We start from the raw sequence: 21,543 nt of genomic DNA, 5'->3' as shown, positions 1-21,543 counted from the left end.
AAACAGTCTTCTCTTCTGGACTTTTTCCAACTTTTACAAGATGTGAAAATCATTCTGAAGTTGCTTGTGAAGTCGGGCAAAAACAGGTGGCAGGGCTGCTTAGCACTTAGGTTTCAGGGCTAAGAGCTGACACAGTGAGGCCCCGCCCACCCTGGCACCCAGGCCACGCCCCCCAGGGCGGCGCGGGGCGGGGCTGCGCATGCGCGTCCTGCCGCGGGCGGGGGCGGGGCGGACCGCGGCTCTGACTTCCAACATGGCGCACGCTGGCGGCGGCGGCGGCCCCGGGGGCCGGGGGCTGAGTGGCGCCCGCTGGGGTCGCTCGGGCTCCGCGGGCCACGAGAAGCTGCCGGTGCACGTGAGTGGCGCCCTAGCCCTCCCTCGGGAACCCCGTCGTCCGGCTCCGCGCCCCCAACCTGGGCCCCGCCCGTCCCCACCTCGGCCCCTCCTCCGCGCGGCCCGGGACCCCAGACCCCTGACCCCTCCCCTGGGCCCCCTCGGAGGCCGGGCCGTCCCCCTCCCCGCCAGAGACTAGCGTCCTCAGTTCCCTGCACCGACCCGGGCCCATGGGGATCCTCCCCCACCCCTTCCCCTTCCTCGCAGGTGGAGGACGCCCTCACCTACCTGGACCAGGTGAAGATCCGCTTCGGCAGCGACCCTGCCACGTACAACGGCTTCCTGGAAATCATGAAGGAGTTCAAAAGCCAAAGGTACCTGCGGGCCCCTCCCCGCCCCGGGGGGCGCCGTCGGCCGAGCCAGTGGCCCTGCCCCAGCTGCGTGACCTTGCACAGGTTGCCAAACCTCTGGAAGCCTCAGTTTCTGCAAAAAAAAAAAAAAAAAAAAAAAAAAAACACGAGAGAGTAGAGTCTTCCTTTGTGGAGCTGCTATGGGGGTTCCTGGAAGGAGGGCAGGTATGGGGGTGAGGCGAGAGAGGCGAGTCCGACCGACCAGCCAAGAGCCTTTCTGCAAAAGGTTGATTTTTTTAAAAAATGAATTTTGTTCATCCAGGACTTTAAAAAAAATAATTCTAAAGCACTGCATTCAAATGTTACTTGTCTTGATTACTGACTGTTTGGGTGCCCTCTCCCCTTAAATCTTGTCCCCAAGGGGAGTTGTCTCACTCGCATCACCCCAGTCCCAGGCCTGCGAGGAACTTATGCACATAAAATGCTCAGTAGGGGACCTGGCATTTCGGAAGGCATTTCAGACACATGACGTGTTTGTAGGCACAGAATCAGGAGGGTTAGAGGTCCGTGGGGGACCTCACAGCCATCCCCTTGTGTGACAGGAGGCCCACGGAGGTTCGGGGACAGTGTCAGGACTAGAACCTGGGTCCTCTGAGTCTTAGGTTCTCGATGATCACATACCTGCCATGCTGCTTCTCCCTCTGAGGACACATGCAGGGCCTGGTTTCTTCCACCAAGGCCTTGACCCTAGCTGCAGCCACGGGGCGGGGGGAGACCCCATCCCGCCTCTCAAATACTTAAGCGATTCCCATACGTGTAGGGCCGTTGGTATTTATGCATTGTAATCAGTTGCTGGGATCAGCTGCTATGTCATAGTTGATCCCCAATGCATTTAAAATAAGGGAATTTATCTCATCATTTAGGGGGTTTGAAGTCCAGGACTCACAGTCACTCTCCTGCCATTCTTAGCACTGAGTTAGAGGTGCTTGGAGTGTTTTGGGGAGCTGTGCTGTGGGACTGTTCTGTGGTTCTCTCCAGGGGCACAGGGAGCCCAGGCCTGGCTGCTCTGGAAGTAGATCACTGTCAGCAGATTCACCGCAGTCACATTTTTGGGTGCTTTGTGGTCAGTGAGAAGCTGGTTACATGGCACTGTCATGGGAGTCTAGAATAGATTTTACTTTTGTTTCCCGAGACGCCTTTGCCCACTCATGATCTTTATTTCAGCATCGATACTCCTGGAGTCATCCGCCGAGTCTCACAGCTCTTCCACGAACACCCTGACCTCATTGTTGGATTCAACGCTTTCCTTCCCCTTGGGTACAGAATCGACATTCCCAAGAATGGCAAGTTAAACATACAGTCGCCTCTGTCCAGCCAGGTATGCTGCTGCAGTGGGTTGAGTGATCTTGGCCTTCACACAGCCTTCACTGGTTCTCCGGGACTCAGGTCGGACAGTACATCTTGTGTATTGTATTGCCGGAAAACCAGTGACCATCAGTCTTTTTCTGGACATGCTAATCCTAGCACAAATCAAAATAGATCGAAACACCTATACAGGCAGCCTCTGCTTCCCAGGTTGATCCGTTTGGAGGGGCTGTACTTGGGAATGTCTGGGAGGCATTCTCTTATACTGTCATAATAACCGCATCCTCATGTCCGAACTCTTGCCCTGAGGCCTTCCCTGTGGGCACCAGGCAGGTCATGCTTGTACTTGGGCATGTGGTCACTCTGATCACCCTGGGTGCCACCCACAAAAAGAAGCAGTTGGGATGTGGGTGTTAATGGCCGTTTTTATAATTACCAGCAGAGTCATTGGCTCAGCTCAGGCTTGTGGCTTTGGTCTCTTCTCTCAGGGATAGCTTGCTGTCTCCTTTATCTAGAATCCAAAAGCCTGTTTGAGTCTTACTTTTGTAAAGTCATTATTGTTCTCCCCACCTCGGCCCTGTTGCCACATAAGGTATAACGTTCAGCTGCAGGTGGCGGAGGTGGGGGTGCCCAGAGCAGTGAGGGATGTTTAGTAGTGTCCCTGACTCTACCCACTAGGTCCTCACCCAGTGGAGACGGTCAGAAATGTCATGAGACATTGCCAAGTGTCTCCTGAGAGTAAAATTGCCCCTGATGAGTATACTGGTCTAAGTGAGCCTGCTCTTACAACCTCCTCCATCGCTGTCCCGGGGGTTCTAATGGGGAAGGTAAAAATCTACTGTAGGAACGCATTTTGCAGGTTTCTCCTCTGATGAAGGGGTGTCCTATTAAAGGGGGGAGTCCGATTTGAAAGGAGAACAGTGAGAGGCCTACAAGTTCCACCTTCAGTGTGTTGTCGTATTAAAGCTGAGGAGCACATCTAAGTTTTAGAAAGGACTTGGAAGCCTGTGGCCGCTGAGTTCCAAAGAGCTTCCATTTCACATTTTCACATGGAGCCGCAGGATCCAGATGTGGGACTCATGCCTCCAGGCAGGAGCAGCCTTGGCAGGATTGACCTTTGAAATAGTCACAGCTGGGGAGGAAACCAAGCTCACGGGCAGGAGTGTGCACAGAGCCCTTTGTGAGTCTGAAGTGCCCGATAAACTCAGGGGTCATTACCATCATTTGCTGAGAAAGAGCAGGATGGACGTTCTGAATCGTGTTCACTCTGCGGACACGGCCTTTCTCAGTCCCTGCCTGGGGGGGTCCCTCTGCTCTGGGGCTGGATCTCCACGTGAACTGCCCAGCGGTGGCCCTGCCCCAGTCGCCGCGGGGCCCTGCTGTTCCACACTCCAGGGAGGGCTCTTGTAGAGAAAACAGACCAGATCCGTCTTGGCTCCCCCTGGCTCCCTCATTAACTTGAAGAAAGGCAGGAGAGAACTTAGTTAACAGCCACTTACAGGGCTTTAGAGTCTGGTTTCCGGGGGAAGAAGCCACATCCAGGGCCTGATCCTCAGCTGGAGAGGTGCCTTCTGGAACATAGCAGCCCACACAGCTTCAGTCATCACTAAGGACCAGCAGGGCTGTTAGCCTCCTTTGTTGGTAGTCCTCAGTGCCAGGCACAAATGACATGGCTCCCTGGCTCCCTGGAGTCCTTTGAGAGGCTAGAATAGCTGGAGATCTTTACAGGGCTCCCTATACACCAGTGCCCTGGTGACTTTTTAGAAATTGGTTTTTATAGTCTTGCTATTTTGAAGTACAGCTTTATTCTTTTCATTTTTCATGAATCCTGTCAACTACAGACGAGGAGAGAGTAGCTCTGAGGTGCTGAGAAAGAAAAATAAGGGTGCTCCAGCCTTTGGGGAGCCCTTTGTGTGGGGTTTCTCAGCCTTGGCACCATTGCCTTTGGGGCTGGATCATTCTTTCTCTTGGAGACGTCCTGTGCACTGTAAGGCTCTGAACAGCATCTCTTCTCCACCCACCGGATGCCAGCAGCACTCCCTCCTCCGGTATGACAGCTTAAAACCGTCTCCGGACATTGCCAAGTGTTCCGAGGGGCAGCACCACCCCAGCTGAGAACACTAGTCTGTAGAGGAGGACTGACGGGCATGTGCCATGATGAGGGAAGCATGGCCGAAGGAGGGCCAGGGACCGTGGTGGGAAGAACGCCCCCTTGCCGGGGCCACAGCCTGCTGAGTCGGCACCATTTTGGATCTGGTCATCAGGGCCTCATTTGTCACCTCACCTCTGCAGAGAGTCCCTCCACTGTCACCTCCAAGTCATTCTCACACCACACCTTTTTGTATATTTCAGAGTAGCAAAGACAGGAAAAAAATTAAAAAGCCACTGTTTCTTGTTGGTTTACCTTCTCTGGAAAACTGGGAGTCCTCCTGGTCAGGCATGACCCTCGTCTGTCGTGGTCATGACCGTGGCCTCCTTTCAGCACGTGTTGTCGGGGGAGAAACGATGTCAGTGGGTCCCCTTGAGGGCAGATCCTGTCATCTCAGAGCTGACTTTTATGCTTGGCTGGGATGAAGGCCAGCTAGGACAGAGACAAAAAGATAAACCTTTAGGTGCCGCTTGTAAGAAAGTGGCCCTATTGCATTCAAAGGGAGGCCTGCTTTCCACTTTCCGGGGAGAGTCATTTGGAAGTTCAGACACTTCCTGGCAGATCATCTCTGTGCTAAAGTCACTCACAGAGTGAGTACAGACATCTCCTCTGATTGAGGCCCGAGGCTTATGGGAAGTTCTAGCTCTTGAGGTGCTTGCTGCGATACAGATGGACAGATAGAACGTCTGAGGAAGTTCAGCACTGCAGGGTAAGATGGCAGGGGCAGGGCTTAAGGAGGGCAGCAGGAGCCGTGTCTGTGTCTGGGTAGGGATGGGAGTCTCCCTGGTGGTGGGGGTAAAGGCCTGAGGTAGGAATGAGTGGGTGTGCTTGAGAAATGTCCAGAAACCCATTGGGTTTGGGACATGAAGGCTAGAGGGTGGGCTAGAGAAACAGGAATGTGGGGAGTTGGTGGGGAGCTCAGGAAGGCTCATCAGTGTCTAGGGGGAGTTCTAACTGCCTAGACCAGGCCAACCCAGCTGGCAGAGAAGAGAAAAGACTGGATTGTTCCAGAAGGTTCAGACCAAGAATTGACAAACTACGGTCCTTGAGCCAAAGCCAGCTTGTTTTTGTATGGCCAGTGGTTTCTGCATTTTCTGAACGTTACATTTAAAAAATATTTTTAATTGTAATATTTACAAAACAAAATTCATCATTATAACCATTTAAAAGTGTCCAGTGGTTTCTTAATATATTCACAATATCGTACAACTACCACCAATTCCTGAACATTTCTGTCACTCCAAAAAGATACTATACCTCCCAATTCTCCCCTGGCAGCCACTAATCCACTCCTCTCCCCATGGATTTGCCTGTTCTGGATATTTCATGAAAATGGAGTCATACACTATTTGATCTTTTGTGTCCGGCTTCCTTCACTCAGCATGGCGTTTTCAAGGTTCATCCATGTTGTACTAGAGTGTCTATGAACCAGAGCTTCATTCCTTTTTATGGCCGAATAATATTCTACCGTATGGATGGACCACATTCTGTTCATTCAGCTGACAGACACTTGGGTTGTTTCCACTATTGGTGATTTTGACACCTGTTTTCAGTTCTTTTGGGGTGATACCTGGGAGCAGAATTGCTGGGTCACATGGTAATTATGTTTAACTTACTAAAGAAATGCCAGACTGTTTGCTATAGCCACTGTACCGTTAGTGTCTGGCCCATTTTTTGGAGCCCTCGTCTCTAGGGATGGTACTCTGTCTTGTCACAGTGGCTCACTCCATGGGGGGTGAAAGGGGAATGTGGTGCTTGAAAACGCCCCCTCGGAGTGGAGTCATGGGGAGCTTTGGGTGAGAGCACAGCCTTCTGTAAAGCAAACCCCGACCCAAGGCTGCTCCCTCTCCCTGCTCCTTCCATCTTCCACTGGGAGGCAATCAGGAGCACCCCAGAGTGTCTTAGAATGAATCCCCTGCCCAGGAGAAGTGGTGTTTAGAATTGTGACTGCTCTGGATCTGTTGTGTGTCTGCTTTCCTCGGCTCAGACTTTCTAGAGTTGCCTCTGGACCCGCTGTTATGAGCTGAATTGTGTCCCCTTCCCAAATTCCCTCACTGAAGGCCTCACCCTCAGTGTGTTAGAATGTGACTGTGTTTGGAGATAGGGTTCTTACAGTGATAATGACCCCTAATCCAGTCTGACTGGTGTCCTGAGGAAATTTGGACACAGAGAGGCCCAGGGTTGGGTGCATACAGAGAGACAACCATGTGAGGACACCGTGAGAAGGCGGCCATCTACAAGCTAAGAGGCCTCAGGAGACACCAACCTCCAGACTTCCAGCCTCCAGACCTGTGAGGAATAAGTTCCTGTTATTGAAGGTGTCCGGTCTGCGGTATTTTGTTATGGCACCTCCAGCAGATTAGTACACCCACCCAGCTGATGGGCAGTGTGCCCAGCAGTCCCCATCCCACTCCAGGGCCTTTTGGTCAGGGGTTGGTGCAGGTGGGGTGCTGGGCGCCTGGGCGATGGGAACAGTAGACTCAGTTTGTTCCTTCACTTGTTCATCTGGTCATTCCCCGGCAGTGGAGGAAGCCTGCTCTGTTCCCGGCTCTGTTCCAGGCACTGGGGATATAGTTGTGAACAAAGTAGAGTCTCTGTCTGCATGATGTTTGCCATCTGGTCAGGGTGGGCAGACAACAAAATAAGTAGAATATGCTACAGTAAGAGAAAAACAGCAAGAAGGGCTCAGAGTGCTGGGAGACGGGCATTTTAGTTGGGCACAAGATGGTTCCAGAAGACTGCCTGAGAGACAGCCCCTGCCTGCTGGGGACCTGCAGGATGCCGAGGGTCACTCCTGTCGGCCCAGCTCCTGTCAGTGGCAGAGGGAGGCTGTCATCAGAACCACACCCAAAATTCCAGTTTAGAAACATAAAACCACCTTGGGCGTGGGTCCTGTCCCACTAAGAACTAGGATTCTGAGTGCACAGGAGAGAGACGTGTGTGTCTGTTTTTTTATTTGTATTGATGGGAACACACAAATGAAAGGCATGATTGATGACTGGTCAGGGCCCATCTCTCCTCTCAAGTGACTTGCCCTGGGCTTAATACCAAAAGTCCCGCAGTCCCATGTAGCCTGGACAGTGGGCCCCCCTTATCGGCAGGGTCCCAGTTTTATACCTGCTAAGAGCAGGTGCTTTTACAACTGAAAACAATCTCACTGAAATGGGCTGACAAAAAGTGTAGGAAGATTTATTTTATAAAGAGGCCAAAAATCCACTCTGAAAAGGATTAAGCAATCCACATTTTATACATTTCTTGCAAATGCTAATTTTTTAAAGTGTAGAGTGTTTCTGAAACCTTCGTGTTCTCTGAATCAGTTGGAAAGGATCAGGCGGAGGCGAGTTCATAAGACTTGCCCAGGAGAGCACAGGCCCACAGAAGGCCCAGGAGGAGCCATCTGCTTGTTCTGTGGGCTCCCCCATCTGCATCCCTCCCCCCGGGCCCGCAGACAGCACCTTTTTCCTGCATCTAATTGAAATACTTGGCTTTGTGCGAGGTTTTGCCTTTTCTCATACAGATAGTGGCGTTCGGTCTGGCGTTTGTCACAATCTGTTCCTGGTGTCGGGCCGGCAGTCACTTACTGTCATATTGTTGTCAGGAGAATTCGCACAACCACAGCGACTGTGCTGAGAACTTCAAACAACAGCTGCTGTACAAGGAGGACAAACCCCAGGTGCCCTTGGAGTCGGATTCTGTGGAGTTCAACAACGCCATCAGCTATGTGAACAAGATTAAGACCCGCTTTCTGGACCACCCTGAGATCTACAGGTCATTCCTGGAGATACTGCATACTTACCAGGTAAGAGGCCTCACTCAGGCCACACTTCTCTGCAGCTCTTCCCGGTGTAATAAAATGTCAGGTGCATTTTCTTGTCTGAATTCATGGAATCCTGTAAAAATCTGATAAGCTCTTGTTTTTGCATTAATTTTTTTTACTGTGGTAAAATACAGATAATGTAAAACTTAGCATTTTAACCATGTTTAGGTGTCCAGTTCAGTGGCATTAAGTACATTCACATTGTTGTGCAGCCATCGTCACTACCCTGCTCCAAAGCTCTATTCATCTTGTAAAACTGAAACTCTGTCCCCATTAAACACTAACTTCCCATCCCCTTTTCCAGCCACTGGCACCCACCATTCTTTCTGTCTCCATGAATTTTTTGACTCCTCTAGGGACCTCACCTAGTGGGATCATAAGGCCGAATAATATTCCACTGTGTTGATGGAACAGATTTTGTTTATCCTTTCATCTTTTGATGGACATTTGAGTTGCTTCTACATTTTGGCTGCTTTGAACATGGATGTACAAATACCTATTGGAGTTTGGTTTGGTTATGGGTTTGTTTTTTTGTGTGTGTTTTTTTGATTATGGTTTTAATATACTCCTTGAGGCAGCTCTGTACCCAAGGAAACATACATCAGAAGGATTAAAAAAGAACCTAAGGGGATGCTCTTGTTCTAAGACGACTTCATCATTGTTTAGACCACACAGCTTCTTTTATTTTTGCTGAGTACAGCTGTGCAGGCACTGAGGCCGCAGAGGTGAATGGTTGCTGCTGCTTAGGAGTTCATTCTAGAAGTGGGAGAAACTTGAGATGATGAGGGTGGGAAAAAAGGGAAATGCAAAGAAGTATGTCAGGGTTAGTGGTTGCCAACCGTGTAAGGGTCAGGGAGAAGATGCTCAGGTTGAATCTTGACAAATGGGCCAGAACCATCAGGTAGACAGGTACAGAGAAAGGATGGACTCTCCGTGTTGGGAACAGCTCACGCAAAGGCCCAGGGGTCAGAAGGAGACTTAACAGGAAGCACAGGCAGGCCGTGGTGAGGGATGTCTGTGTCATGCAAGGGCTTGGACGTCATCCTCTTCCAGACATGGAGTTTCTGACACCTTTTATTTTTCTAAGCAGCAGAACCCACTTTAAAAAATGAAATCTTCTGCACAGCCTTGATAAGTGAAATAAAGAAGTAGGATTCTCTTTAGCGTAAGTGTGTATGGTCAGATAACGTTTGCTCCCTGAAAACCCAGTGGAGCTGTTTTGACACAACAAACTTTTGCTAGTGGTGCTGGCGGTGTGCATGGCCCCATCTGGCACGTGTCTAGTATGTAGTGCTTGTACAGCAGGAAGAACTTGCTTCTCACAGATGAGCGATTGCAGTGTCAGCTGTGAGCATTTGATCTGGGGGTGGGGGCAGTGATGTTTGGGATCATAGGAGCTTATGGGTCCTTCACAGATTCCATGGGGTCATTACAGCGTAGGGGCTGGAAGAACCATTATAGAGGGGAGACTGGGAGGTGTCTGTTCTGTTGACGGTAATGGGGAGGCAGAGAAGTTAGATTTATTTATCTAAGGTCATATTGATGGGGCACAGACTCATTCAGAGAAGACTCAATGGTGAAGGTACAGCGTGGTGTCCTCCAACCAGAACCACTGGGGGTTGGTGCCTGGAGCTCATCCCAGAGTTATGACTCCTCACATCTGGCCCAGCATCTGCATTTCAAACAAGCCTCCTGATGACCCAGACCTGAGGCCATCTGTTTCTTCAAGAGGAGCTAGGAGCTGAATTTTTGTGTGAGTTATCTTGGTTTTAGAACATTGGCTTGGATTTTTAAAGGACACTGTGAGGCCCAACGCAAGCAGCTCTGGTAAATTTGGCCGTGTGTTCCTGGGTTTGACCTCTGTTAGGTCTTGGTTCAGATCTTAGCTCTGCCACCTGCGCCCTCAGAACCCTTTCCCTCGCCCCCCTGAACCTCAGGTTCTAATCTGTAAAATGGCTGTAACACTGGTGGTGCTGACCCCTGGATTAAATGCAGCTTTCACTAGGCCATCGACTCACAGTGCTTGCCTTGGGTCAGCTGTGGAGAGCTGGTCCCATTATCCACCTGCATACAGCTGTCCCGTGTGTACTGGGGTGAGCACAGCCAGTCCTGCCCCCATGTGACGCTTGACATTCCTAGAAGTGACCTTGCTCTGGAAATCGCACTCGCCACAGGGCTTTTGGGAAAACAGGGTCAGGGCACGACACTGGGAAACGGTTAGCGACACGTTAAAAAAAGGCACCTACTAAAAATGGTAGCACCATTGTAAACATTAAATGGCTAAGAATGACATAAATACCACAGCACTTGACCTTGGAAAGCCTTGTGGTTCACTCGTGGGTGTGGGAAGGTTGCAGCCTATAGTGTGGGTCACCATGAGATGCTGGGAGGAGGTTTCCTGAATGGCACGGACATTGTAACTCCCGACAGGGATGGCCGGTCGCTCCTAACAGATGTTGAAGGGGGGCAGGTAGATTCCCACACTACTCAGGTCAGCTCGGTGCAATGTTCTGCTCTTGCCCAGGGCTTCTCCCACATCTGGGGGTGGGGGCAGTGATGTTTGGGATCATAGGAGTTTATGGGTCCTTCACAGATTCCATGGGGTCATTACAGCGTAGGGGCTGGAAGAACCATTATAGAGGGGATACTGGGAGGTGTCTGTTCTGTTGATGGTAATGGGGAGGCAGAGAAGTTAGATTTATTTATCTAAGGTCATATTGATGGGGCACAGACTCATTCAGAGAAGACTCAATGGTGAAGGTACAGCGTGGTGTCCTCCAACCAGAGCCACTGGGGGTTGGTGCCTCATAAGCAATCGTAAAATCCACCCTGCGCTCAGATGATTCCTTAGGACATGTGTCAAGCTCAAACAGTTGCGTTTTCAAAACAAATGTTAAAACAGAACTGACCATCTTTGGGGACATTCCCAGAATGTGTGTCCCTAAGTCAGGGTGTGTGCCCATAACGTGGTCATAGATAGCTCCACGTTTCTCTGTGCCAGCCTTCCTCTCCGCCTTATGGTTCCCACGTCCTTGGAAAAACCAGTCCTCCTCATCTTTGTCGATCTGATGAGCGAAGTGGCACTGTTTGACGTTGTTTTTCTTTAAACATCGCCCAGTGTGATCATGGTTTCATGTGTATAGAGGTGACTTAATTCTCTGAACTGAGTGGTCTTCGCCCATCTCCCCTTTGTCTTTCACATGTCTTGGTGGCTTTGGTGGGGGGCGAGGCAGTTCTTTTTCCCGGTCTTAAACAGGTGCTACGGGTCAGGATTGAAAACCAGCTTCCCTCAGTGCAGCAGGCCGGGAGGAAGGGAGGACATGGGCCCGTTCCCCTTTGTAGCTGTGGAGTAGGCACACTGATGGGAATGTCCTTCGCTCTGGGAGGGCCCCGGCCTCAACACCTCTTACTTGGTCATATCCTCAGGTGTAAAGTTGACAGGAACTTATTTTTAATATCCAACTTGAGTTTTGCTCTCAGCTTCCTGCCCTCCCAACCCAGGTCCCTGCCGGTCTTTTTATTGTTACTTTGAGCTCTGAGTCAGACCATCTTTCTTCAAGTGTTGGTGACTCGTGAACTGTTTTGTTGGCCTTGAAGTGCCTTCCCTTCTCTCTACTCTCTTCCCTTGAAGGCCCAGCACTAGTTCCACACTTCCCTGCCCAGCAAAACATGCTCCCTTGCCCTTGGGAGGGCAGGGACCATGTCCTTCCACGGCTGTGTCCCTGTCCACATCCCCCCACTCTCCTAGCACAGGCCCCATCCAAGGCCAGGGCTCAGGCTGTGCTGTGAACTGGGTTCAGACACAAGCACATAGGACTGTTCTCCAGGCAAGCGGGCCCGATACGGGGCACCCCAAGATGGGCCCCTCTCTCCCAGTAGCTGTCCTTCTGTCTCCTCCACAGTGGTTTGCCTGAATGTCACAGCCTAAGTACCTGGTTCCTTGGCTAACGACTCATTTTTCCCCCCAACAATTGGCAGAAGGAGCAGCTGAGCACAAAGGGCCGGCCCTTCCGAGGCATGTCTGAAGAGGAGGTGTTCACCGAGGTGGCCAACCTCTTCCGGGGCCAGGAGGACCTGCTCTCAGAGTTTGGACAGTTCCTGCCCGAAGCCAAGCGGTCCCTGGTGAGTACAGAGCACCCACCCAGCCCGGGGGCACCCTCTCAGCCAGGGCCACGTGCCTCAGTGCAGCCCCCAGAGCCAGGCCAGGCTTGTCCAACCCCCGGACATACTGGCTTCCCCCAGGATACAGACTCCCAGGGAGGCTCCCATCACAGGCTCCACCTCCATGTCAAGTGGGAGTGGATCCTGAAGAGGGCTTCTCAGTGGACAGTGCCAGATGGCAAGGGCTGCTTTGGTAGGTGGAGACCAGGGGAGGGGACCTTGTATTCTCCTGCCCTTCAGTCCTGTGACAAGGACCGCAGAGCCACCTGCCTTGTAACCAGGGCTCTGTGGGCAGGTGCGGGGGCAGGGGGCGGAGGGCTGAGTCTTAGCAATGACAGGAGGCAGAGAGCAGAGAGACAGGGGACAGCGACTATGAGGATACAGACTGCATTGTTAGTCTGTCTATCCCTGTTGTGGCCCGAGTTTTGCTGGACTGCCCTTTCCATTTCCTCTTTTTCATGAATATAAGGTGCTTGCTTTTGTTGTTGTTAATCCTCACCCGAGAATACTTTTCCATTGATTTTTTAAAAAAAATAGATTTTTATTGATTTCAGAGAGGAAGGCAGAGGAAGAGAGAGAGAAAAACATCAATGAGAGAGAATCGTTGATCAGCTGCCTTCTGCATGCTCTACACTGGGGATGAGCCCGCAACCTGGGCATGTACTTATTGGCCATTTGTATATCTTCTTTGGAGAGATGTGCATTCAAGTCCTTTGCCCATATTTTAGTTTGTCTCTTTGTTGTTGAGTTGTAAGAGTTCTTTGTATATTCTGAACACTAGATCCTTATTAGATATTTTCCTTCATTCTGCAGGTTGTCTTTCTTTTTTTTTTTTTTTTTTTTTTAGTGTCCTTTAATGCACATAAGTTTAAAGCTTGATCAAGTCCAGTTACCCATTTTTTCTTTTGTTGCTCATGCTTTTAGTGTCAAATCTAAGAATCTATTGCCAACTCTTCTGAATTCAGGAAGGCTTCTCCATGTGTTTTCTTTTGATAGTTTTAGCTCTTATATTTAGGTTATGGATCCCTTTTGAGTTAGTATTTATATAGAGTGTGAGGTAAGGGCCCAACTTCATTCTTTTGCATGTGGAGATCCAGTCACCCCAGCACCATTTGTTGAAAAAACTATTCTTTTGTTCCCATTGAATGGGCTTGGCACCCTTGTTGAAAACCAGTTGGCCATGGTTGTATGAGTTTATTTATGGACTCTCTATTCTAATTCATTAATCTCCATGTCTTCCCTTATGCCCGCACCACACTGTCCTGTTTACTCTAGTTTTGTAATAAGTTTGAAAGCCAGAGTGTGAGTCCTCCAGTTTTGTTCTTTTCTAAGAATGTTTTGGCTATTCAGGGGCCCTTGTAATTTGAAGATCAGCTTTTCCATTTCTATGAAAAAGGCCACTGGAATCTTGATAAGGACTGCAATGAATCTTTCAACTGTTTTGGGAAGTATCGCCATCTTAACAATAATAAGCCTTCCAATCCATGAACATGAGCATCTTCCCATCTATTTAAATCTTCTTTAATTTCTTTCAGCAATGTTTTATAGTTTTCAATGTACATGTCTTACACTGCCCTGATTAAACTTATTCCTAAGTATTTTTTTGATGCTAATGGACAGGAAATTTTCTTAATTGCATTTTTGATCGTTCATTGCTAGCATATAGAAACACCACTGCTTTCTTGTGTGTTGATTTTGTAACCTGTAGTTTTTCTGAATTCATTTATTCGCTTTATTTCTGTGCATTTGCTAGGATTTTGTGTGTATCAGATCATGTCACCTGCTAATATAGTTTCCCTTCTTCCTTTTCAATTTTAATCCCCTTTTCTTTTTTTGGCCTAATTGCCCTGGTAGAACCTCCAGTACTGTGGTGGGAGCAAACATCTTTGTCTTGTTCATGATCTTAGAGCAAAAGATTTAAGTTTTTCACCATTGAGTGTGCCGTGAGCTGTGGATTTTTCATAAACGCCCTTTACTGGATTGAGGAAGTTCCCTTCTCTTCCTAGTTTGTTGACTTCCCCTTCCTCTCTTCATTTTTCCTCTCTGTCCTGATGACGACTTGGAGAGTGAGCACAGAAATTGCACACACACACACACACACACACACACACACACACTTCATCACCACCTCTCGTGGTTTCTGCTTCTGAATGAAGATGCTGTGAGGGCGGTCTCAAAGGGAGATCAGGGGCAGGAGTCTGGGTTTGGATGCCTTGAAGACGCTTTGTCTAGTCAGGCAGACTTCCAATACGTGGGCTGGGGCTAGTCGCACGTGCCGACCCCCCTCCCCCCGCCCGTGTCACTGTCTCCAGGACACTTAGTGATATCCCTAAGCAAGGATGCCACCAGCAAACACTTCCTGACTCCAAGTTGGAGGAGCTCTGTGCCTATCAGTGGGGCTGATATTAAGTGCTGGAGCTGCAGCCCATCCTTTCAACCTGCTTGGAGCCCAGTGCATCCTCACTGAACCCTGTGAACACAGCCTGGACCATGGCACTTGCTTAGCCTCCTTGGGCGCTGTAGGTGGGCTTGGCCAGCGCCTCCTGGGCCTTGTTTCCTTCCTGCCTCCTGCTCAGATGGGGACGCGACAAACTCTTGTTTTTCTTTTTTTTTAATTTTTTTAAATATATTTTATTGATTTTTTGCAGAGAGGAAGGGAGAGAGAGTTAGAAACATCGATGAGAGAGAAACATCGATCAGCCGCCTCCTGCACACCTCTTACTGGGGATGTGCCCGCAATCCAGGTACATGCCCTTGACCAGAATCAAACCCGGGACCTTTCAGTCCGCAGGCCAACGCTGTATCCACTGAGCCAAACCGGTTTCGGCAAACTGTTGTTTTTCAAGTGCCTTCTGCAAGGCCCGGCATGTGCTCAGTGCTCCATCTTTCTCTTCTCGGCAAAAGTCCCTCCTCTTCCTTCTGCATCCCTGGTAGTTCAAGCTGCATCCTGTCATACTCTGAAGCTCCGTCTTGCCCCCTTGTATGCTTTGTAGACCCCTTGGGTCTCATCCTCTTGGATCTGGGCCTTGCATCTCAGCCTTGGCAGCTTTTTCCTTGAATTCTATCTTCGCAGGGAGATAGGCACACAATAATGCCCTGACTGGCCTTCTCAGAGCCAGCTGGCAGTGCTGAGTGGTCCAGGGACAGCCCACCTTCCTGGGAAAGAAGGTCTGGCTGAGTCCCAGCCCACTTCCGCTGCTCTGGCGGAAGTGAAGGGGCTAGCAATGCGTCCTTCTCCACACCCCAGGGAGGCTCGAGAGAGCAGCCCTGCCTTAACCAGAGATAGTGGGTGCAGTGCCTGGAGCAACAAGGGCTCATGATTGCACACCTTGGTTCTAGTCTCACTTTGTCACCTTCCTGCTGTGGGAGCCTGGCAGGTCACTTTGGGAGCCTCTAGGAAGTGACCCTCTCTTCCTGGGCCAGTTGGAAAATTCCTTAGGGAAGTGCCTGGCCAGAGTGAGCCTGGGTCTTTGCTCCTGAACCACCCTGGCAGTCAGTATAGCGGGTGGAGAATGCTGTCCATTGGGGTTATGGGGGGCATTGCACAACAGTAGGTAATTGATAAAATTGTCTGTCTACACTGTTTGTTCCAACTCTTAGCAATTTTGGGGCAAGGGTGGTCTTAGTTCTCATGAAATTTCATCTTGATGATAATGATGCTTCAAGCACTGGTGGATGGCCAGTGAGTGGAGCCTCTTGTCCTCTCGTGGATGTGGTTGCAGCACCCCCTGGTGAGCATGACTGGAAATTTACAAATTAGGCATAGATAAAGCCCGTCCTAAAAAAGTAAGCATTTCCCCCAGAAAACTGCCTGCCCATCCATTTTTTTTTAAAATGGCATTTGTTATCAGTTCAGTTTTTTAGAGTATACTAGGTGATTAGAGCTACCTTATATATTTAGAAAAATTGAAGCAATGTTTAAATTATTAAAAACACCCATGTACAATTTGTTATATAAAGTGAACTTTATATTATGGTCCTTTGTATTAATATTTGGATTTCTATTAAAATTTCGAGAAAAAGAAACCACGATGAAATTTGATGTTGTGCTAATTAAACCTGACTGTTTGGCCTAGGTCAGAGCTGGCTGATGTTTTCCTGTGAAGGGCCAGGTATCTTGGGCTTTGCAGGCCAGGCATCCTGTGTTGCAAAGACTCAGTTCTGCTGCCCTTTGGTGTGCAGACTGGCGCTCTATCAGGAAAGCAGCCTTGGACTGTATGTCAAGTGGGTGTGCCTGTGTGCTAATAAAACTTTATTTACAGAAACAGGCGAAGAAGCATGGTGCATATGCCAACCCCCAGCCAAATGGGCTTTGGGTCCATGTAGCTCAAGTGTTCATAAGTTGCAACTGTTAACTCATGTTAGCTAATGTTGCCCTTCGGCTGGGCGAGCCCTGGGTTTCCCCGTTGGCCCCCAATCTCCGTCCCACTCGGTGCATGTCATAGTGCCACTGCCGGTCTCCTTTAGGAATTGGTGTTTTCACCTATTCTTACAGCCACAAAGGAGATGAGAGAGAATTTTCCACTTAACATTCTTAAGAGTAACTGACTCTTTAGATGACTATTTTCCAAAGAAGTTTTTCCCCTAAGGGACAAGTGTGGCCTGTAGTTAACGATAAGATTTTATTACTGTCATTATAATTATTATAAAATAGTAGGTGCTCATGAAAAAAATCAAGTATCAGTAAGAGTATCAAGTATGAAAAGTAAATTTCCCTTCCTCTCCTCAGTTCCCCAGTCACTGTCCTCAGAGGTCCGCACCCACAGTGTCTTACATTGAGTCCCTCTAGAAATTCCCACTGCATGTGCAAACAGATGTTTATCCTTTTTTATCAATCCTCACCTTGAGGATATTTTTTCCATTGCTTTTCAAAGAAAGAGTAACAGGTAGGGAGGGAGAGAATGGGAGAGAGAGGGAGGGCAGGGGAAAACATCCATGTGAGAGACATTGACTGATGCCTCCCTCACGCACCCTGACCAGGGCTGGGGAGCGAACCCATAACCAAAGTATGAGGTACGTGTCCTTGACCTCTAGAGTTGAACCCGTGACCCTTTGGTGCTTAGGCCGGCACTCTAACCACTGAGAACACTGGCTAGGGCTATCCTTTTTTTTTTTTTTTTTTTTTTTTTTTTTTTTTTTAATAGCATCCTGTTTATTCTGCTTAGTTTTTTTTTCTTTTCTGTTTTACGTAACAATGTATCATGTACACCGGTCTCAGACAGAGACACACAGATGCAGAGCTCACTGTTACCTGGTAGATGCTGCTGTTTTCTTTGGGTGCAGCATGACGTGCTCACCCAGCCCACTCTGTGGGCCTATAGCGCGTCCTTTATGTGGTGTCTCCCCGTCCAGGTCCCATGGTGGGGTGGGAATGACGACGTGGTGGGTGACTTTGGAGTGCCTCCAAAAGCTGCAGTCTGTCCACCTTCCTCCACCCACTCCAGCTTTCCGGCACATTCACACAGATGCAAGTTCTCCCAGAAGCGTTTTTTGTAAATGTTGCTAACACCCAATAGATACCCCACTTGGGAGAAACAGCCCTAACCTGTTCATTGATGGCTGGTGTAGAACCTGCAAGTACTGAGTGCTGACACTGCTCATTCATAAGAAAGAATACAGACTTGGCTGGAAACCACCCCCACCCCACCCCACCCCACCCCACCCCGTCCCCGCCCAGTGACCTGGAGGTTGTTGGCTGCTTCCTCTTGCTGCTGGGGCTCTGTGCGTGCCAGTCGCCTCGTCTGAAGTGCTTTCCCTTCTGGATGCACTTGAACACCAGACCCTCGTTATCGGTGGTCCACTGGGTGAGCCCCACACACCCAGGCCCAGCCCCAGTGTTTCACCCTATGGCTTCCCTCGCCGGTCAGGACCCAGCCTACATCGTGGCTTTCTGTGAGCCTTCTCCCAGCCTCATGGCGTTTGTCACACTGTCATGATCTGGGTACACGGGTCTCTCCCCAGTAAATGTGAGCATCTCGAGAGTTGGGGTCACCTCACATATGGACAGAGCCCCTGGCCCATGGTATACAGTGCTCTCTGGAGCCAGGGTCCGAGCTGAAGGCTGTTCCAGGCATGCAGACAAGTAGAGAACCAGCACTGATGGGCCCGGCAGTGTCCCCCAACGCTAACCACCTCCTGTGTTTGTGTCCTTAGTTCACAGGAAATGGGCCCTGCGAAATGAACAGTGTCCAGAAGAGTGAGCACGAGAAGAGCCTGGAACACAGCAAAAAGCGCTCCCGGCCCTCACTCCTCCGTCCTGTGTCAGCACCGGCCAAGGTAATCGCCAGCCTCGGGTGTGGATATACATGTGTGGACACACGGCAGCCTTGCCTTCTCTGTACATGAACTAGGGAGCAACATTCGCAGGCCCAAGCAAGTAGGCCTGGGCAGGAGGCTGAGTCTGGGCCCTGGTCGGGCTTAAAATGCCCTGGCGGTGGGACCTGGGAAGTCAGCTCACCTCCAAGGGTGCTGCTCCTCTGTTTCCCGGGATCACAGATAGTTGTGAGGAGTGTCCCCTCCTCCTCGAGAAACCAGAGGTAATGCTCACTCTGCTCCTGGCACCGTCAAGCCTCTCTGATGGGCGGGGCCCATGTACAGTTGTGTGGGTTGGTCCCTGCATCGGGTGCCCCACTGAGGGATGGAAGGGGCTGAGGTCCAGCTCCTATTGCTCTCATCACCCTGATAGTGATGTTCTCAGTCCATCATTGTTTGTGCATTTACTAGGGAACTTTCTACTGTAAGGAAGGACTTCCCTTCACCCCTTTATTCAGTTACCTGTGTCAATCTGAACTCCGGGTTATAATCCGGAACTATTAGTTTATCTTGATGCCCAAACTGTCCCAAAATGGGTCGGTACAGCCCTTTCGGGGTGGCTCCTGTGTCCCCTTGACACGTCTCCATCATTCTTCAGGCATCGGAAGATGGTTTTGTAGCCTCAGGAGTGTAGCCAAGTTTAGGTCCTAGTCTAGCTTAGAGACAGAAGTCTTCCAGAGCCCTAAAACCTGGGCCTCTGTGGGATCCCACCAGTGCTGTCCTCTTCCTGTCCCTTTCCCATCACTGCATGGCTCACAGGATAAAACAGGCAGGGGAGGGGTTTCTGATATTGTATCCAGTGGCATAGCTACCTTGCTATTCCAACTTTATGATGTTCCTGCCTGTTATCAAAAGCCCTAAGCTATCGAGACTTAGATCCCAGATTATGGGTGGGGCAGTCCTGTGACCTTCACCCGTCACTAGGTCGTGGAGGTGAGTGGTCCTGGGCAGACCTCATCCAGCACCCAGTGGCAGTTCCTGTCAGAACTCAGTGCTGGCCGTGCTGACTCTGACAAAGATGGATGCACAGAGCACTGACAGCACGAATTTCTCTCCACAGAAGAAAATGAAACTGCGTGGCACCAAAGACCTGTCCATCGCTGCCGTGGGGAAGTACGGGACTCTGCAGGAGTTCTCCTTCTTTGACAAGGTGACTGGTGGGACTGAGGTTTGCAGAGCAAGGCTTCTAGGAAGGGAGCAGGTAGGAGGAGGGGAGCTCTTGAGTGGGTCTGGGAGGAGGGGCAGGCACCAGCTTTCACAGTGGAAGGGAGTGTGGGCCATCATTGAACAGATGGCAGGTGGTGCGCTGTAGGCGTCAAGAGCTCGGGGCCGAGCGGATTTGAGAACACACATCTTCCATACCCCAACTGTGTGACTTTTCTAAGCAGAGCTCATGCTGGGGCTCCCATGGGGTCAGTGGCCTGAACCAGCGAGATGGCCCATGCTGTCTGAACTGTGAATGCTCAAGGAGAGCGTTGCCATGCAGACCACGGCCAGTCACTTTAGAGCAAGCCCATGTTGGTGACTTCATGTACCTAGTGATGGCTAAGCCAGGTAGGCACGGGCCAGGGTTGGGCCCAGCCCGCAAAGCCTCCTGACATACTCTCCCTGCAGGTGCGCAGGGTCCTGAAGAGCCAGGAGGTTTATGAGAACTTTCTTCGCTGCATCGCACTCTTCAACCAGGAGCTCGTGTCCGGCTCTGAGCTCCTCCAGCTCGTCAGCCCGTTTTTAGGGTGAGCAACACTGCGCCAGGCTCTCCACAAGTTTAGCTTCTGTAAACTCCGTCCACCTTTCTATGGGCTATTGTTTTGAAGATGATAGGTACTTTTTTTGATACTGCCTTTAAATGGAAATTGTTGTGGGGATTGTTATAGATTCACCAGCAGTAGTAAGAAAACACAGATCCTAGGACTGGTTCCCCCCATGGGAACCTCTGAAGTCAGCACCACAACCAGGGTGGTGACACTCGGGCAACCCACCCATCTTTGCAGGTTTCCCTATTTCTAGTTCGTGTGTGTGTGTGTGTGTGTGTGTGCAGTTCTGTCACCTGGGAAGGGAGTGTGTCTCACTACAGTCACGATACTCAGTGGCTCCAGAATCACAAGGATCCTGTGCTGACCTTTGATACCCAAGCCTGCGTCCCTCTTGCTTCCTGCTCCAGTCCGCGCCACAGCCCCTGACAACCATCTCTGTGCTCCATCTCCAACACCTACATGACAAAAGTGTTACATAAATGGAGTCAGGATCAGCTCTTTCCACGCAGCACGGAGCCCTGGAGAATCTCACTGTGTAGGCTTTTAAAATTCCAACCATCAGCATCCCAGCCACCCAGAGAGGAACACTTAACCACCAGCTTCCACACACCCTGCTCAGTGTGGGGGCAGCCCCAGGCCCGGGCAGCCGCTGGGAACGTGGGGATGTTCTCGGACAGCAGTTACCAACCTTTTGGACCTCACAGACCACCGGTTGGTGACGGCTGTTCTAGGAGGTGGACGCAAACCCACAGTTCGTGCACAATGAGCTTTAGGAAAGGGGGTTGGCCAGGTCCCAGCATTGCCTCCCCCTCACCCACCCTGTCACGTTGGGAAGGTTTCTTAGCCAGTCTGACCTCAGTTTCAGAAAGCTCCATGTGGGCTCTGCGCATAAGACCCTTCAAATAGAATCCATAATCTGGTGAGTGTGCATTATAGACAACTGTATTAGTGACCTGTGTAGCCCCAATGAAAACCCCAGGGGAGGAGCCTGCCTGGCTGTTACGGCAGGATCACTGTGCCAGCTGTCATAGTGACTGCACTCTTGCATAGGCCTTGACACTCATTAAAACATAAACCCAGGTGACATTGGGGTGGATTGCACGAAAACCTTCCCATCAACATGCATGGTGGTTACATTATGACTTAAAAAAATATATCCATAGCGGGTGCTCCTAGGAGGAGGAGCAGATCTTTCTCCCATGGGAGAGAAAGACTCCGGAACAGAGCTTGGCAGACTGATCTTCAAGGGCCAGGGGCTAGACTACCTAACTCCGGCATTGTGCAAAAGAAGCCACAAGCAGT

General features: G+C 50.3%; 1 protein-coding gene across 2 annotated transcripts in view; it reads left to right on the top strand.

Moving 5' to 3' along the window:
* Positions 1-226: 226 nt before the first annotated feature.
* SIN3B (SIN3 transcription regulator family member B) overlaps positions 227-21,543 on the top strand; it is a 40,703-nt gene continuing 19,386 nt past the window's right edge. For both annotated transcript variants that reach the window (XM_059696340.1, XM_059696339.1), the window contains exons 1-8: positions 227-355; positions 601-707; positions 1,908-2,061; positions 7,796-7,996; positions 11,993-12,136; positions 18,329-18,451; positions 19,548-19,637; positions 20,102-20,220. In XM_059696340.1, coding sequence (XP_059552323.1) covers positions 254-355; positions 601-707; positions 1,908-2,061; positions 7,796-7,996; positions 11,993-12,136; positions 18,329-18,451; positions 19,548-19,637; positions 20,102-20,220 — 1,040 coding nt within the window. In that variant the 5' untranslated portion in view covers positions 227-253. The remainder of the gene's footprint in view (positions 356-600; positions 708-1,907; positions 2,062-7,795; positions 7,997-11,992; positions 12,137-18,328; positions 18,452-19,547; positions 19,638-20,101; positions 20,221-21,543) is intronic.

This window comes from Myotis daubentonii, chromosome 5 (assembly GCF_963259705.1).
Source record: "Myotis daubentonii chromosome 5, mMyoDau2.1, whole genome shotgun sequence".
NCBI classification, from domain to species: Eukaryota; Metazoa; Chordata; class Mammalia; order Chiroptera; family Vespertilionidae; genus Myotis; species Myotis daubentonii.
This window is presented reverse-complemented; position numbering and strand designations above follow the sequence as displayed.